This window comes from Leuciscus leuciscus (assembly GCF_965113295.1).
Source record: "Leuciscus leuciscus genome assembly, chromosome: 7".
Lineage (NCBI taxonomy): Eukaryota > Metazoa > Chordata > Actinopteri > Cypriniformes > Leuciscidae > Leuciscus > Leuciscus leuciscus.
This window is the reverse complement of record NC_138731.1, coordinates 46,011,922-46,028,862: the sequence shown is the minus strand read 5'-3', so window position 1 is coordinate 46,028,862 and position 16,941 is coordinate 46,011,922. Positions and strand designations below refer to the sequence as shown.

The 16,941-nt window shown below is 38.6% G+C and overlaps 1 protein-coding gene across 5 annotated transcripts in view; it reads right to left on the bottom strand.

Annotated features, from left to right (window-relative positions):
• Nucleotides 1-11,757, bottom strand: part of LOC309503271 (rho GTPase-activating protein 6) — a 52,482-nt gene extending 40,725 nt beyond the window's left edge. For 4 of the 5 annotated variants that reach the window (XR_014207590.1, XM_082175987.1, XM_082175988.1 and 1 more), the window contains exon 1: nt 11,190-11,757. Coding sequence is in view for 3 of the 5 variants with exons in the window: in XM_082175987.1 (XP_082032113.1) it covers nt 11,190-11,729 (540 nt within the window). In the remaining 2 variants the exon portion in view is untranslated. Of the gene's footprint in view, nt 178-11,189 lie in introns of those variants that run through there. The other variant, XM_082175991.1, reaches the window with a different exon arrangement.
• Between the last annotated feature and the right edge of the window lie 5,184 nt (nt 11,758-16,941).

The following is a 16,941-nucleotide window of genomic DNA, read 5'->3' as shown; positions in this document are numbered from 1 at the left end:
ACAATACAATATAAAATGGCACAGATAAAGGAAGAAAAACATTGAGCAGGACACTCAAATATTCATATAAATTAAGATTTTATTTTTCATTTAAAGTCCCTCTGTAGTCAATAATTGTATCCCTTAAAACTCATCTTTGATCACCAAAATTACATATTTAAATGTTTTTTCTTTGAAAAAAAAAATTCTTCTGAATGTAACTCGACACCCTCGCCTCATTTAGTATGCGTGGTTCTATGAATATGCAAATGAGCCCTGCCTCCACTCACTCAGCTCAGAGATCCACTGGTTGACGATCACACGTTGATCTGATTGGTTACAAGGTAGTTTGTGACGTCAGAAACACCAGCGATTTCAAAGCGTGTGTTTGAGACTGTCTTTGGTTCACTGCAGTTTTAAGGAGGAAATACTCAGCAATGCTGTCGACTTATGAACTTACACATGGTTTGTCTTAAAGCAGATTAAAACTCCACATAGACACATAAACTACATTAAACACTGGATTTTCTCCACAGGGGGACTTTCATGGGATCATTTGTTCCTGTAGTGCCACTCCAGCGAGCAGCGCTGTTTAATCACCGCACACTCATTATCAATGAAAGCCTCGCTCATTAGCATAAAAGGTGAACAACAGTTTCATCTGAATACTCGAGGTACTCGAGGACCATCACATAAGCATCACATGTGAGTCTGATGGTAATTCAGGCACAGCTGCTCCATGCACTTTATTCTCAATGATGATTTCATTGGTATTCATAAGCATTCAATCATAACATGTGTTTCTAACACACACACACACACACACACACACACACACACACACACACACACACACACACACACACACACACACACACACACACACACACACACACACACACACACACACACACACACGCATTTGGAATGATAGACAGTCTAATATGTACAGTAACACATGGACAACTTCTAAATGCTACTATAATTATAGACAATAAAGGAAAGAAAGTGTCACTTCCTACAGAATTAAAATACATGTGCTTTGTTGACATTATAGTTTGATCTGAAAATAATCAATATAAACTGAAATTAAAATAAATTGTTTCACTTGTCATCCAGATTATACAACATCTTTAAAATTTGAATTAAAGTAGTCAATAAAATTTATGATTTTAACCTAGACTGCATTTATATGATCAAAAATACAGTAACAATTATGAAATATTATTCTAATGTAAATCATGTTTTCTATGTGAATATACAGTAAAGTGTAATTTATTCCTTTGATTAAAGCTGAATTTATCCGACCAAAAATACAGTAAAAATTGTAAAATATTATTACAATTTTAAAATGCTGTTTTCTATTTGAATATATAATAAAGTGTAATTTATTCCTGTGATCAAAGCTGATTTTATCTGATCAAAAATACAGTAACAATTTTAAAATATTATTACAATTTAAAAATGCTGTTTTCTATGTGAATATATAGTAAAGTGTAATTTATTCCTGTGATCAAAGCTGGATTTTCAGCATCATTACTCCAGTCTTCAGTGTCACATGATCCTTCACAAATAATTCTAATATGAGGATTTGATGCTCAAGAAACATTTATGATTATTATCAGTGTTGAAAACGTTGAGCTGACTAATATTGCTCGATGTCTTCGCTGAATAAAAGTATTAATTTCTTGTGTTTATTTGACAGGTTTACAAAATGAAAAATCGCTCTAATCTGTTCTTGCACATTTTGATGTGTTTTTTTTTTGGACTAAATTTCTGTGAACTGTAATTCAGAAAAAGTCCCGTCAACCAAATCCCAAATCAAAACTCCTGTGGGATGTGTCCAGGTTCACTACAAAGACCTGAAAAGGAGCAAAATCTCCAATTCTTCATGCAGTCTTAAAGCAAACAACACTAACAAAAGCTGCAGAGTTCAGCGGTTCAGAAATCTCCAGAACAATCCCACTGAATAAAGCATTGATGATGTAAGAGCGCTAAATATCACTTCATCTTGTTCCCAGTGTCAGAACCCAGACTGGCACAAAGAAACAGGAAGATGCTGGTTTCGACATCAGTGTGTTAATCAGAAGAACACATGAGCGGTGGAAACACCTCTTCCTCTCTTTCCACTCGACGGCACAGGGAAACTGCTGTGGGAAAAATCCAAGATTATTTTGTCGGCCGCACTGCATTGTGGACCGTGATTGACAATGAACTGACTTGATATGTGAAACTGGAAGAGCTCAGTGAAGCCGGATAGCATGTCATACAAACACAATACTGCGCAAAAAGAAACTGAAGAAAGAGATGCATGTGAAGCAACAGTCATCATAGAGATGCAATCCTGTGCAACACACACACACACACACACACACACACACACACACACACACACACACAGAAGTGAAATGTTCAGAATTTATACGTTGGTTGCAAAAAATGTTTAATCAGAAAAACCTGTTGAGTTGAGAAAAGGCACCCCCCCCCCCCCCACCCCCCTTGCCCCCTTGCCCCCAAGGGTAACCCTAACCAGCTGAACTTTGACCCCTTGGTAAGTAAGTATGTATGTTAACTTCATAGTGATTTATTTTTTCCCTCATCCTTCCCTCGCGGGTCAAAATGACCCGAAGCACTAAAATTATACTTCATTTTTTGTTGTTGTCCAGAAAGCTTATTTTATTTCATTTTGATAATAGCCTATATATTTTTTTTCCAATTTTTTATGCAATTATTTTTGGAGATTTTGTATTTATTTTAATTGAATTTACCTTTAAATTACTAGATTTGATCAATAAATAGGCTAATACATTTATAGTAATTTAAGCACATTCCTCTCATTCTTTCAACTTAAATTCAAAATCACTCACAATTTCATGCATAACCCTTTAAATTCAGCTCTAAATGTCTCACATTGGGTGTCTTTGCAGATCTCTTGTGTAAAAATAATAATATAACATGATATTTCATGACTTTAGCCACTAGATTTTAGCCTTTTTAGTTTGAATTTTGAGCATTTTTATGTTTTTCTGTGTGTACTGAAGCATTCCTCACATTCCATTTATTCCTACGGGAGTCATTGACCCGAGAGGGAAGGATTTGTTATTTTTTTAAATTTCAACCACAAAACTCCTCAAATTCATTAAAAAAAAAATGTGTGTGTGTGTATCCGTGGTTCAAGTGCGACAAAAGTCCTGGACCCTGATGAACACTCAATTAAAAAAACATTTTCCGGGTCAAAATGACCCGAGAGAGAGACGAAGGTTAAAGTCCCCCGTAGTCAATGTTATCCCTTAAAACTCATCTTTGATCACCAAAATTACATAATTAAAAGTTTTTTCCTTCTTCATGCCTTAAAATATCTTGACTGTAACTCGACACCCTTTCCTCATTTAGTATGCACTCTATGGCTCTATGAATATGCAAATGAGCCCCGCCTCCACTCACTCACTCAGCTCAGAGATCCACTGGTTGACGATCACACGTTGATCTGATTGGTTACAAGGTAGTTTGTGACGTCAGAAACACCAGCGATTTCAAAGCGTGTGTTTGAGACTGTCTTTGGTTCACTGCAGTTTTAAGGAGGAAATACTCAGCAATGGTGTCGACTTATGAACTTACACATGGTTTGTCTTAAAGCGTATTAAAAACACCACATAGACACATAAACTACATTAAAACGCTGGATTTGCACCACAGGGGGACTTTACGAGTATGTGTTTCTCACTACATCCAAATGTGTTTTGAGTGAATAGATCACAAAATTACATTTATGCAAATGCCTTTGTCAACTTAAAATTGCATTCGAGGAACATTGTACAAGTTCTTGCTTTCCTTGAGAATCGAACGCGTGACTTTGGTGTCGCTACACGTGTGCAACTGTTGGGCTTTTTAATCACTTTTTGCATTTGATTTTGCATGAGATGCTTGTTAATAATAAGTGTAAAAAAGGCCACAAATCTGCAGTATCACTGAAGATAAACGTGGTGCGTGTAAAGTATGTGTGTGTTGCGAAACACTCAAGTGATTGGCAGGCAGAATATAAAGGTTAAAGGTTATTCTGATACTGACATTTTTGCTTTAAAAATTAATCTCAAAAAGGTCCAACCTCAAAGAAGGAGGTTTTTTTCCATCCATCATTCTGGAAAATCAGATACACAACTTTGTGGATCTGAGATGCTTATCGCATGTTGCAAATGTACTAAAAAGAGTTGCATTAATCTAAACCATCTTACCGAAAACACTGAGCCACTCATGGTCTCTTATCCTGGATCTGCTCCAACAGAAAAGAGTTTAAAGTGAGTCAGACTTCATGAACATGCCCCACTTTCACTGGCCTGTGAACGAACCACGTATTCGGCAATGTTTCTTATTGTAAAAATCCTGCTATCTGCATTCCACAGTGTTGAATAATGGTAACTTGTCAACATGAACTTCGCAATCGACTTCCATAAAATGAGGGAAACATGATATTCAGTGAGAGGAAAAACAATGAGGAACTTGTTGACTTCAAATATTGCCTAATTTTAGATGCTCCTATGAGACTTTTCACTTGCACTCATGAGTTTTAAAAGACCAACGCGAGCTTGAAGATTCACGAAACTGTCGAACATGAAAGAAGACCTTAAAAAGACCCTGAAGTGCTGTTGTGCTCGGTTGACGGTCTCCAGTGGGAAGAAGTATTTGCCTGGGAAGCGCTGCCAAAGATCAGGTCATGTTGCTCGCTGTGAGAAAGAGAAGCTCAGGCAGACTTCATGTAAACCAGATGTCACTGCGCTGAAGAACGGCCGCTCTTACACGCTTTCTTCTCGCACAGAAAGAGACTCGCTGCAAAAGGAGCTCGAGAGCTTTCGCAGCACGAAAAGTTCATTCGGTTTACCAGTTTTCAGTGAATATATGAGTGTAACTGTTTGTTATGCAAAAGTAAAACATGCCGTTTTCATTGTTGTTGTTTTTCTACAGAACAAGAAAATGGCAAAAATGTTTGTCACAGCAATTTCCCAATAAAACATTTCACATGACAACCAATATTTTAAGCCAAGTTTATTTAGCCATCATTTTATCCCTTAAAACTTATCTTTGATCACCAAACCTTTTTTCGGCATGCCTTAAAATATCGTGAATGTAACTCGACACCCTCGCCTCATTTAGTATGCGTGGTTCTATGAATATGCAAATGAGCCCCGCCTCCACTCACTCAGCTCAGAGATCCACTGGTTGACGATCACACGTTGATCTGATTGGTTACAAGGTAGTTTGTGACGTCAGAAACACCAGCGATTTCAAAGCGTGTGTTTGAGACTGTCTTTGGTTCACTGCAGTTTTAAGGAGGAAATACTCAGCAATGGTGTCGACTTATGAACTTACACATGCTTTGTCTTATAAAAAAAAACACCACATAGACACATAAACTACATTAAAAGCTGGATTTTCACCACAGGGGGACTTAAAGCATTGCACAAGAGCACAGATAAATGCAATTTGACCAAAAATGGGAATTTATTTAAAACCAGTTAAAAGCAACCCAATAAAAGCTGTGGCCGTATCGTACGGGGATATATTAGGAGCACTTTGCCTCTAGATCTAAACATTGCTAAGCTCCAACAGATTCAGTGAAACGATCTGCAACGAGGCCAAAAGGAAGCAAAGATACACAAGTTATACTGTTACATCTGGCAATACCACTACTTTAAAAAGATTATTCTGTCAGTGTAAATTACCCATTGTGGATGCTTAAATACAGAAAAGGAGACTAGACTTTTTTCTTTTCTTTTTTTACACCGCACACAATTCCCATTTGGTTTTAAGATTCAGTCTTTTTGCAATGTTTTAAATGGGGCTGTAGAAGGATTTCAGGTGTCGTTTGTGCAGTTTAATGCATGCATTTCAGTTGAGCATGGCAAAAAAACAAACTCTGCCTTCTGCTGCCTGTCAAGTTTCATTGGCCAAATAATAGAAAGAGCAGTGCTGTAAAAGACACTGGCGGACTGCTTTATAGGAGGAGCTTTATAAACTCCAGATTCCTGAGAGGTTAGGTAACTGTTAAGGAGAGCTCCCCTTTGGGCCGCCCTACACAAACATCTACAAATTTGGTGTTTTGGTTTCTCAATATTGTAGTTTGGCAACACTGTGATAAAAGAATACATGCATTGTTTATAAAGAGGTGTTTATTGATTTGCCTCTGGTTATTTATGTCTTTATTATGTAATTTCACTGGTTTCTGATCCTTGCAAAGAAGCAAAGACCTACTTCAAAACACAAGCACTTTCATAACATCTCCTGGCACTTTAGACATGTGTGGGATTAATGCCACATGTGCCATTCACTAAATTGTGCATTATTTTGTCATTACACTCTAAAAAATCTTGGGTTATTTTTTTCTACCCAAATCCTGGGTTAAGCCTTTTGGGTACATTTTTGGGGTTATTTTTTCAGTGTTTGGATAGTTTTTGTGTTACCCAGATCCTGGGTCAGACGTAACAACCCAGTGTTTGGGTAGTTTGTGTGTTACCCAGATCCAGGGTCAGATGTAACAACCCAATGTTTGGGTATTTTTTGGTTTAGTTTTTGTGTTACACAGATCCTGGGTCAGACGTAACAACCCAGTGTTCGGGTAGTTTTTGTGTTACCCAGATCCAGGGTCAGATGTAACAACCCAATGTTTGGGTAGTTTTTGTGTTACCCAGATCCTGGGTCAGATGTAAAAACCCAGTGTTTGGGTAGTTTTTGGTTTAGTTTTTGTGTTACCCAGATCCTGGGTCAGACGTAACAACCCAGTGTTTGGGTAGTTTGTGTGTTACCCAGATCCTGGGTCAGATGTAACAACCCAGTGTTTGGATAGTTTTTGTGTTACCCAGATCCAGGGTCAGATGTAACAACCCAATGTTTGGGTATTTTTTGGTTTAGTTTTTGTGTTACCCAGATCCTTGGTCAGATGTAACAACCCAGTGTTTGGGTAGTTTTTGTGTTACCCAGATCCTGGGTCAGATGTAACAACCCAGTGTTTGGGTAGTTTGTGTGTTACTCAGATCCTGGGTCAGACATAACAACCCAGTGTTTGGGTAGTTTTTGTGTTACCCAGATCCAGGGTCAGATGTAACAACCCAATGTTTGGGTATTTTTTTGTTTTTGTTTTTGTGTTACCCAGATCCTAGGTCAGATGTAACAACCCAGTGTTTGGGTAGTTTATGTGTTACCCAGATCCTGGGTCAGATGTAACAACCCAGTGTTTGGGTAGTTTTTGTGTTACCCAGATCCAGGGTCAGATGTAACAACCCAATGTTTGGGTATTTTTTGGTTTAGTTTTTGTGTTACCCAGATCCTGGGTCAGATGTAACAACCCAGTGTTTGGGTAGTTTTTGTGTTACCCAGATCCTGGGTCAGATGTACAAACCCAGTGTTTGGGTAGTTTTTGTGCTACACAGATCCTGGGTCAGATGTAAAAACCCAGTGTTTGGGTAGTATTTGTGTTATACAGATCCTGGGTCAGACGTAACAACCCAGTGTTTGGGTAGTTTTTGTGTTACACAGATCCTGGGTCAGATGTAACAACCTAGTGTTTGGGTAGTTTTTGTGTTACACAGATCCTGGATCAGATGTACAAACCCAGTGTTTGGGTAGTATTTGTGTTACACAGATCCTGGGTCAGACGTAACAACCCAGTGTTTGGGTAGTTTTTGTGTTACACAGATCCTGGGTCAGATGTAACAACCTAGTGTTTGGGTAGTTTTTGTGTTACACAGATCCTGGGTCAGATGTAAAAACCCAGTGTTTGGGTAGTATTTGTGTTACACAGATCCTGGGTCAGACGTAACAACCCAGTGTTTGGGTAGTTTTTGTGTTACACAGATCCTGGGTCAGATGTAACAACCTAGTGTTTGGGTAGTTTTTGTGTTACCCAGATCCTGGGTCAGATGTACAAACCCAGTGTTTGGGTAGTTTTTGTGCTACACAGATCCAGGGTCAGATGTAAAAACCCAGTGTTTGGGTAGTATTTGTGTTACACAGATCCTGGGTCAGACGTAACAACCCAGTGTTTGGGTAGTTTTTGTGTTACACAGATCCTGGGTCAGATGTAACAACCTAGTGTTTGGGTAGTTTTTGTGTTACCCAGATCCTGGGTCAGATGTACAAACCCAGTGTTTGGGTAGTTTTTGTGCTACACAGATCCAGGGTCAGATGTAAAAACCCAGTGTTTGGGTAGTATTTGTGTTACACAGATCCTGGGTCAGACGTAACAACCCAGTGTTTGGGTAGTTTTTGTGTTACACAGATCCTGGGTCAGATGTAACAACCTAGTGTTTGGGTAGTTTTTGTGTTACACAGATCCTGGATCAGATGTAACAATCCAGGGGTTGAGTTATTTATCGCAGGCTTTTTGCAACCTCTTCAGGAGAGAGCAGTGCAGCTCCGTCAAATTGGTGTGTGTCTTTTGTAAAATACAGGTTTGTGTACATTTTTTGTATGTATAAATTCGTTAATGTTCTGTATATCATTTTATTTTATGCAACGCAACATACAGGGGCGCGATGTGAGTCCCCTAAACGAGTGTCGCATGATGGAACGCCTGTGCCTTGCATAAAATGTTATGATTTTATCAAAAAAAGATACAGAATGTTTAGATAGTTAAAATATGTTTTCAGAACTGTACACTGAGTGTTTATGGACAGGTTATGGAGTCACAGCATATTTTCGACTACTAATGAAATGCAGGACGGCGTCTGAAGTTATCTGTTCCTCCGCTGAACACAAGATCCGGCACAAGATCCAGCGCCGTTACAGTGGGAACGGCACAAAGGAGACTGGTCCATTACACTTGAATTACTTCTAAATGTTTAAGATTTACTTCTAATATTTGTTAAACGAGCATAAATGTATGCAATATGTTTTCAAAACTATAAAAAATATGCTATACTGTAAAATATAATCAAAAATAAAGGAATTATCATTATATTATAATATATTTATTATGCAAACCAGTGGTTGTGTGGAGTATATATATATATTTTTAAGTTTAGAGGATTAAAGTTAATCTGTAAACATTAATTCATGTATGAAGTAAAAAAGGAAGCTAGTAAAAAGGAATCAACCCAGTATGCTGTGTTAAATAAACAACCCAATTTGCTGGGTAAAATTAACCCAACATGTGTTCTGTTCTATATTTACTCAGTCCTTGGGTTGAAAACAACCCAAATTGAGTTGTTTTAACCCAGTGTATCTTGCTAACACAATCTCTCAATCAAGTGACAACAACAGCAACAAACAAATGTACATCCGACTATCCTCCCTCGTGCACTTTCTGCAATGAGGATAATGCGTTTATTAAAGTCGGGATCAGCAGCTAAACCACTGTACGAGTTCAATATCTTCAGTTGTCTTCGGGGTTAGTGTTTTATATTTGTATTGGAGTCTGCAGTGGACATTCCAGAGAGACTTCCCAGCTGAAACCCTGCGGCTGGCAAGATCCAACGCCAGATCATCCGTCTTTATACCAGCACTGTCTCTTCGACAACAGACGATCCTCCTTTCCACACTCTCTCTCTGCGTGTCTGATCTCCAATCAAGCAAACAGAGTCCGTGTCTCGGCCCTCTTGGTCTCGCTCCACCGGCTTCAGCTCAAGGCTTTGACGTCAGTCTTCAGAACGGACACTGGAACTGAACCTCAACACGCTCCTACAGGTCTACGTTTCTGCCCGTCATCCATGATCAGTAAACAAGAGTCACTGCTTAAAGCTGCTTTGAAACAATCTATATTGTTAAAAGCGCTATATAAATGAAGGTGACTTTACTGCTTCCATTACAACAAGAAACAAGTCGCATTCCAGAACCTTCACGGTCTCTGATGTTCAGCGGTGGATCAAACATCACAACCTTAAAGAACCAGTTGAAGACATCTTTCACTAGTCTTAAAGGAGTCTTATTATGCTTTTATACATTTACATCTGTCTTTAGTGTGTAATGTTGCTGTTTGAGCATTAAAAAGTGAGTTATTCTCTATATCAGTGTCAGTGTTTCTGAACTCCTGAAACGCCTCCATTGTAGTCTTGAGTTTCTTCCGGGAACGAACACGTCACAATATTCCTCATTATAATAATTAATACGCAGAATAAAGGGGCGGGGCCTGGTTGAGTTAGTTAGTAGTGTGTTAAACTGGTGGTTATGGAAAGGGGCGGGACATTTCCCAAACACACTCGAAGCGCTCGACCAATCACAACACACTGCTCCAGCCGACCAATCAGAACACAGTGTGCTTTTCAGAAGGAGGGGCTTCATAGAGACAAGAACTAAACAGAGCGTTACTGACAGACTGGGAAGAGAGGAGCCGCAACAATGGAGAATATGAGGAAAATAATCAAAATTCAAGCAGGAAAACCTGCTCTAGTAGAGCCTGAAAACTACATCAAGACTTTAAAAAATAGATCTATAAAGGCACTATAAATAAACTATATAAAAAAAAAACTCTTGCTGTTCTCTGTTGGTGCAGTTTTAACTCTAGTTTCTGTGATGCTCAAGCGAACCTTGGCAAGTAATGCAAGATAAATTGTTTGTTAAGTGCCTTGAGACAAAAAACTTGCTCAAGGGCTAAATATCAGTGTAATCCGAATTAAAAGTGATGGTGTTACAAAAAGAACCAAAAAGTGTCAAATCTCAATACTGAAACTTGGATTCATGCTTCTAAACATTACGCATCTGATTAGGCATGATATCTATCTATCTATCTATCTATCTATCTATCTATCTATCTATCTATCTATCTATCTATCTGTCTGTCTGTCTGTCTGTCTGTCTGTCTGTCTGTCTATCTATCGATCTATATAATCTGCTGCCAAGGCTCACAGTTAATTAACTGTTAAAGATATAATATGGTTTATTAGTTTAATGAAATTCACATTTCGAATTCTCTTAAAAGTACTATAAGCTCATGTTAAATCATAGACTACATTAAATATCTATATATCTGCAAAAATGTACACCACGTGACCTTTAAAAGTATAAACTAGAAAAGGCATAAAGTTGATTAATGTGTGTTTAATTTTTTTTTTTTAAAGAAACAGTGACAGGCAAGCCTCGTAATTTATAATTTTCTTTGATATTTGGAAAAGAATTTCAAATCTGTCATTAGACATTTAGCTACTCGTGACGCCAGACCACATCCATGTCAACAACAACATCTGGTTTGAACTCTTATTTTGCATGTTTTTTCGAAATCTTACCTCAGATTTACAGATATTGTGGGAAACCGCATCCGACTGAGGCAACTTTCTTTGAAGCCACTTTCTCGGTGAGAAGATGTTGCTTGAACCCGAGAGGTTGAGCGATAAATCCCGGGACGCGTTGCGTTTGAAATGAGCGCTGGAGATCGACGAAGCGTCTGAAGACGTCGACAAACTCGACGAAGAAAGACGCTGTTTGAGTCTGGAGTCTTCAGAGATGGTTTGGTTGTTGGTAAATCCAGTTGTGGAGCTCGAGAACCGCTGAACGCTGTTAACGTCTGCGGGCGTCGCGCCGTTTCTCATCAGCGCTGAATCCAGACTTCGAGTCTGTTGAAGTTTTCTCTTTGCGAGGGTTTTCGAGCCCGATGAGGAACAGGAGAAGACGCTGTTCATCCCTGCGATGATGTGAGACACAGGCTGACGCCCCAAACACAATCCCCATGTGAACCTGACTGACTGAATAACGGATGATGACGTTCGGCTGTCAACGACAGGTGTAAACATGTATTTGATCAGATTTGTTTTAATATATTCTCTCATCCATCTCTGCTATTGGTTTATATCAGCAGATGAACCAGGATGTTCCCACTGTTCAAGCCAAAAATCTCGTGAGTCAGTGAAGTTTCTCAACTGCATCTCTCTCAGCGCTCCCGCCCTCTTTCTCCCGCGCTCCGGCTCTGCCCTCCTCCTGGAAAACTGAGGTAAATAAAACATTTACAATTCTAATTAACTGGCCGTGTCGATTATATAGTAAATTTCAAGCGGGAGTCAAAATAATTATGGAATTTATATTAAAAACAAATATTCGTGTTGAATTCTGTTGAAGTTCGTATTGTAATATGCAACCCAAATTGTATTTTGGCGCGTTTCACTCAGTTTGACTATATGTGTGTGATTGATATTAAAAAATAATAATAATAACAGTTAAAAATTATCTTAAAGTCCCCCTGCAGTCAATCATTTTATCCCTAAAAAAATCTTTGATCACCAAAATTATATATTTAAAAAAAAATTCCTTGAAAAAAAATTCTTCATGCCTTAAAATATCTTGAATGTAACTCTACACCCTTGCCTCATTTAGTACACGTGGTTCTATGAATATGCAAATGAGATTTCAAACCGTGTTTTTGAGAGAGACTGTCTTTGGTTCACTGCAGTTTTAAGGAGAAAATACTCAGCAATGGTGTCGACTTATGAATTTACACATGTTTTGTCACCACAGGGGGACTTTAACCTAAATATATGCTGCCTTGCGTGTTATCGGAAATTTCCTACTTCCCACTTCAGAAGCCCTGATTAATGCCGCGTTCCAGGCAACCTGTAACCTGTGTTTTTCCAACTCGTAACTGGGAGTACATCGATCTAGTACGAGTTCACGGGTGGGAAGTCACAGGTTTGACTGCCGTTCCAGTGCACTTTCACGGGTATAAGGTTGGAAAAACACGGGTTACAGGTTGCCTGGAACGATGTACTCCCAGTTACGAGTTGGAAAAACACGGGTTACAGGTTGCCTGGAACGCGGCATAAGTGCTCGTCGCATTCAAGCGCTTTGTTGTCGGAAAGAATCACGGAGACACCAGGTTTATTCTTTCCAGTTTTTTTGGGGGAGAGTCTCATTAAAGCGAAAATTATATTTACCATCCCATTCATTGACAACCATATACATTTACCACAGTATTTATCTAGTCAGCTCGCTGACAGTTCTGGAATTTCGGTCAAATATAGGCTATTTTCGCATTGGATAAAATATACAATACACTTCAAATTATTTTTATATATGTTAATATGCACTACTTTTGTGGAAAAACTAATAAAGAATACCAGTCACAGCTGCAGTCGTTCCCCCCTCCGCCATGTTTAAAGTTTATGGCACATCCAACTTGTTAAATGAATACAGGGTTGCCAGGTTTGCATAACAAAACCCAATCATTCGCATTCCGGTAAACATATGACTTGAGTGGGCGTTCATGTCCAATTTTTAAATAGGAAACTCGTATTTACGATAATTCCGATAGCACATGAAGGCAGCATAAGTGCAACATAGTGTCGGCCCAGATCCGGCTCACCTCCGGTACGCGTAGAATACACATCTGGATCTGGGCCGACACTATGTTGATGTCTGGGTATGGTTACATCCTTGGGGAATTTCTGCCGTGCGTGAAAATATGCGTTTATGGTGCGTTCAAGTCCTCCTGGGAAGTTCTTATTGGAAAGTCGTTCCTGTAGCTCAGTGGTAAGAGCATTGCGTTAACAATGCAAGGTTGTGGGTTCGATCCCAGGGGATTGCACATGCCTATGTATAAATGTATAGGATAATGCAATGTAAGTCGCTTTGGATAAAAGCGTCTGCCAAATGGATAAATGTAAATGTAAGTCGTGTTTACCGCGTCAAGTCACTTTCGTTGGTGCAAGATGGCGCTGTACCTTCTCTAAATTAACTATACAAAAATACAGCAATGTTTTTAAACTCTACTTCTAGAAAATGAAGAACAAAGAATGTGTGTTGCTTTTTTATGCTTTTAATTAATTTACGAAGGCAGTGTGAACTTTATCGTTACATATTACCTTGCAGTTTGTGCAGACAGTTGGCTTATTGTGTTGTAAATAGAAAAGCCTGTTAATGTCACTGCTAAATACCTTAGTATTGTGGTATTCTGCCATGTTTCTCACTGACACGCCTCAACTCGTAAACATTGGGCTTGAAGAAAACCCAGAGCTTTTGGGTGGAGTTTATGTGTTCAGTTCATTAATAACGATCTTAACGACAATGCACCGTTTGACTGACTTTTGACTGAAACCTTGTTTAATACAATTCCCTTTCCTTACTGACTTTTTTACCTCCTTTGGGAATGAGAGTTAAAAATATGATGCTGAATTGCTAAATTACAAAGGAATTCGACTTCTATAAATGTCATAATATTGGCTATTTGCCATTTTTAAAGAGGCCTATTTTTAAGAAATACTTCACATTATTGGACGACACTTCCTAAAATGCTCTTATATACACAAAAGCCTGAAACAACATAACAAAAAAAAGTCACAATAACAATGTTTTCCACAGAGAATTCAGTTGTATATTATGAAGCTTTGCTCACAGTTCTTCACTTCCACAGCCAAACGTCTTCATTTATACTCACCAGCATGACAGCAATTTGTCCCCAAGGGTTTGCATTGATTTATTGATGTTTTCATGTATTTCCCCATCAGAATAGAGTAATCCATCTTAATTAGAATATCATAACACATGCATGATTGCATAAAGCCTCAGATCAGTCCTCACAAACAATGGGGAAAAGGATGGATGTGTCTGATGTGTAAAAAAAATCCATAGTCATAATAAAAGCCATCAACCCCCCCAAAGACACGAGACTTAGCGTTAGATCTGCAACATATTATTCCAGAGTTTACATGATACCCCAGAGCTTCCCGACATGGGGTTATTATCTGGTTTTAGCACAGGAAAAAGGATCTCCAAAGGCGTCTTCTAAGGTCTGTGAACGTAAACAAATAAGGGTGTAACTGAGAGCGTTTCGCAAGATCTCCATACAGTAAAGATGCATGGATGCATAAGAAACATATGTTCAGTATTAAAATTTGTCTGTTTATATAAAGTATTAATACTTTGGATATACCAACCATTGCAACTTAAACATGACTTTTTTCACCACAAAAGAACCATTGAACTTTACAAACATTGAAAACAGTTGAAAGCATTGAAACAAACATTTACAAACATTGAAAGCATTGAAACAGTTCGTAATCCCTTACAAAAAATACATTTATTCACGAATGCTTTTAGTATACTTCTTATAAACTAAAAATAAGAAAGTTTATTATCAGTTAGGACACGGTGTAAGCTAAAGACCGCAGTCTCAAGTGTCAGTCGCTAGCGTCAAGTCGCGTCTCCTTCATCTATACAGTGCTTTAACAATATAGACGTTTCACAGCAGCTTTACAGTGATAATAGGAGATTACAGTAACAGAGATTGTTTAGACTTTACAGCAGATCTAGAATAAAGTTATTGTCCAGATAATGTTAGTTTTGATTGATTCACTTCCATTGTAAAGATCATTAGATATTAACTTAGCGGCCGCTAACACACACCGTTCTCACTGAAAACTTTTAATGAGTTCTGGCCGTTCATTTGCACGAGAACAGTGTTTGGCGCTCGAGAACGCAAACCTTGAAACAGGTTCCAAGGTGCAAGTTTTTGAAAACGAGTTATCATCTCCGTAAAAACAAAAAGCGTGAATCTGTAAGGACTAGGGATGTCAATTTTCACAAATTCCCATGATCGATCGTCGTTTAAATTAACGATCAATTAATCGATTAATCGTTAGCCTTAATACTGCGATATGCGTCTACTGCAGTGGCTATGACAGCATGACAGGGTCTGCAAATGCTGCTCAAAACGCTATGTTCCTCACCAAATCAATTAGAATGGTTTTAAATATAAATAAAGGGCTAGTAGGATTGTAAAATGTTTCGATGTGATTGATAATTAAATTAATTATTTAATAATCAAATATAACAACTAATACAATGTGTCACCAACGCCGCCTCATATGCGCTTAGAATGTGTGACTGTTGTGGACGCGCTCTTCCTGGAACAACTGCACGCGCTGAATGAATCTGCTACCGTTAAACTGGAGCACTTTGCTAGCACGTTATTTATCTAAAAGAAACGCATCCTATATGAGATTAATCAGATATATTCAAAATAAACATAATATTACAAATTATATCTGCACAAAATGACTCAAATTCATGCACAAGTGAACTTGAACTAAGTTACGTGCCATTCATTCAGAACTACTCATGTTGTGGACGCGCTCTTCCTGGAGCAACGCGACACGGCAACTAAACCCAAATAATTCACAATGTTTTATTACAATATTGTTCTCTTTATAATGTTATGTAATATTACAGTCCCAATAGTCATTATTAGTCGTGCACTGCCGTTTGAGCTGCGTGCGCTGAAGCTGACGCTTTACTACAGAGTTAATTCTTAACCAAATGCATCCAATATGAGATCAATCAGATATAGATAGGCCTACAGAAAATAAACAGTATTACAACTTACATTTGCACAAAACAAAAGGCTGCGAATGCACACGCAAACTTATAGTCATGATGAAGGTGTAAAATGGTCCCAAATATAACTCCGGCGCGCTCGCTTTACATGTTTCGCGGTTGAGCAGCGCGCACGCGCATGAAGACCTGCTTAATCAATGATCGATAAGTTGTATCGATTAAATGTATTATCGACAATTAATCGATCGTCGATTAATCGTTGACATCCCTAGTGAGGACGCTGACGGCGTGCTAGAGCGTCTCTTGAGATCAGGGAAGTGAGGTTTACTGCACTTTGTCTCTGTTACATTAGGTAAACTAAACTTAACTTTACTTAAAGGGATACTTCACCTCTGGAAAGATGAATGTGTATTTAAAATGGGTCATTTATGTAGAAGAAATGTGAAATTATTTTTGAATTTGGAGCTTTCTAGACTGAGAAAAGCCAGAAAATGTATTTTTGGCTTATGTGGATGAAAGACAACAACTCCCAGAATGCACTTGCTTCGCTGCTCTAGGAGGCCACTCCCAAGCCACGCCTACCGGTAAGAGCACGCAGTTAAACAAGAAGGCTAGGCTACTAGTGAGTCTCCGTGATGAGTCTGCCCGGGATTTCGAGATCGCCCAAAATGTCCGGGATTCGGCTTTTGCGTTCTACAGTCGCCATTCATCATGTTT